The sequence below is a fragment of the Salpingoeca rosetta genome (assembly GCF_000188695.1).
Source record: "Salpingoeca rosetta unplaced genomic scaffold supercont1.19, whole genome shotgun sequence".
NCBI lineage: Eukaryota > Choanoflagellata > Craspedida > Salpingoecidae > Salpingoeca > Salpingoeca rosetta.
Window position 1 is genome coordinate 1,207,401 of NW_004754915.1, and position 2,485 is coordinate 1,209,885.

General features: G+C 54.2%; 1 protein-coding gene across 1 annotated transcript in view; it reads left to right on the top strand.

Moving 5' to 3' along the window:
* PTSG_12666 (uncharacterized protein) overlaps positions 1-1,872 on the top strand; it is a gene marked incomplete at its 3' end in the record, with an annotated part of 2,819 nt that extends 947 nt beyond the window's left edge. Inside the window, exons 2-5 of the mRNA XM_004991734.1 lie at positions 1-272; positions 556-786; positions 1,035-1,803; positions 1,839-1,872. The exon at positions 1-272 is cut by the window's left edge and continues 277 nt beyond it. Of these exons, the coding sequence (XP_004991791.1) occupies positions 1-272; positions 556-786; positions 1,035-1,803; positions 1,839-1,872 (1,306 nt within the window). The remainder of the gene's footprint in view (positions 273-555; positions 787-1,034; positions 1,804-1,838) is intronic.
* Positions 1,873-2,485: the final 613 nt, after the last annotated feature.

Genomic DNA, 2,485 nt, shown 5'->3' on the forward strand with positions numbered 1-2,485 from the left:
TGGCACCGTCACTGGCACCAGCGCCACCATCTCTGGCAGCGCTGGCCCACACGATGACTTCTTCATCGGCGTCGCTGCAGAGGCAAGCAGTGGCGCCACATACACGCTCTCCATCGCCATCACCTGCCCCACCGTTTCAACTACACAAGCTCCAGCAACCACGACAAGCACTGCGGAGAGCCTCTGTGCCACTCGCGGCTGCGGCAGCGTGGACCTCAACGCAGATTGCCAGTGCGATCCCGACTGTTTCAACTTTGGGGACTGCTGCTCCGGTGCGTACGCGAGCATGTGTGGGAGAGCGATTTTGAGTGTGTGTGTTTGTGTGTGTGTGTGTGTGTGTGTGTGTGTGTGTGTGTTGATACGTACGCATGTGTCGTTGCACGCGCGCGCAAGTGCTCGTGAAACTTCGTGTATGTAGCTCCACGTCTGTGAACATGCTCTTTTGCTGCTTTGTCGACTCTGCCACTTTCTTTTGTCCCTCAGCACTTCCAACCACGTGCACTCGCCCTCAATCTGATGCGGTTCTCTTTGTTTGTTCGTGTGTCTTCTTTACAGACTTTGCGACGTTGTGCGCCACAACTCAGGCGCCCACCACCACCACAACAACGGAAGCCCCAGTGTCCACGGCTGCACCCGCAACGCTGACGGGTGCCACACCGCCCGCAACAACGACAACGGACAACACGGACGCCACCACCTGCGCTGTTCGAGGCTGCAGTGACATCAACCTCAACCAGAACTGCCAATGTGATCCAAGTTGCTATTCGTTTGGCGACTGCTGCGCTGGTAAGTCAGTGTCTTGCTTTCGGTGTTGGGTGATTCAAGAGGAGGCCGCTTTGCGCTGTCTGATTTTGCTTGCTGAACAAATTGGCCGGCCATACAAGCTGTGTGTGCGTGCGTGCGTGCGTGTGCGTGCGTGCGTGTGCGTGCGTGTATGCGCAACCTGAAACTAGCTGGCTCATCAAACCTTTCAACGTGTATGTCATGGCTTGTGGTGTAATTTGTGTGTATGGCTGTACATGTGCGTGTCACAGACTTTGCTGCGGTGTGCGAATCGTCCACCACCGCTCCTGCATCCACGATCGCCGCGACGACCACCTCCAGCGGAAGTGGAAGTGGAACCATGACTATGCAGCCCAGCACTACCACTACCACCACAACAACCACCACAACCACAACCACGACCACGACCACAACGACTATCATGACCACAACCACGACCACCACCACAACCACAACCACAACCACGACCACGACCACAACCACAACCACAACCACAACCACAACCACAACCACAACCACAACCACAACCACAACCACAACCACGACCACAACCACAACCACGACCACAACCACCAGCACTACGACCACGACCACGACAACTACCACAACCACCACTACTACGACGACCACCACGACAGCAACAACCGCTACTGCATACAACGATCTCGAAACAAGTGTTGTCCGAATTAACTGCGGTGGCGGCTCGTTTGTCGACGAGCTTGGCCAAGTGTGGGCTGCAGACACTGGGTTCTCTGGCACGTCATTTGTGTTCAGCGTGGACGAAGAGATTACGGGCTTCAGGGCAGCGGGGCTGCAGGAGCTGTACAGGACCCATCGCTACACGAAGAAACCGTTTGACCTCACGTATCAGATTGCCGTGCCGGCCGCTGGTGGCTACGAACTTACGCTGTACTTTGCGGAGACATTTTACGACACTGCAGGCACCCGCTTGTTTGACGTTGTGGTGGACGGCACTGTAGTCGCATCCGCGGTCTCGTCCCCCGATGACGGGCAGGGCAGGTACTCTGCATCTGTTGTCACTACCACATTTGAAGCAGCAGCAGCGAAGACCCTCGTGATCTCGTTTAACCAGATCAACAAGCAGCCATTCATTTCCGGTATCGAGCTGACAAGCAATCCAGCAGGGACAACAACAACTACCTCCACCACCACCACCACCACAACAACAACAACAACAACAACAACAACAACAACAACAACAACAACAACAACAACAACAACAACAACAACAACAACAACAACAACAACGACGACGACGACGACGACAAGTACGACGACAACAACAACAAGTACGACGACGACAACAACAAGTACGACGACAACAACAACGACGACGACGACGACGACAACAACAACAACAACAACAACAACAACAACAACAACAACAACAACAACAACAACAACAACAACAACAACGACGACGACAACAAGTACGACGACAAGCTCTGGGTCTGGCTCAGGCACACTTTCGTTCAGCCCAACCACAACCACAACCACCACTTCGACGACAACCACAACCACAACCACAACCACAACCACCACTTCGACGACAACCACAACCACAACCACAACCACGACCACGACCACTACCACCACAACCACAACCACAACCACAACCACAACCACAACCACAACCACAACCACAACCACAACCACAACCACGACCACTACCACCACTTCG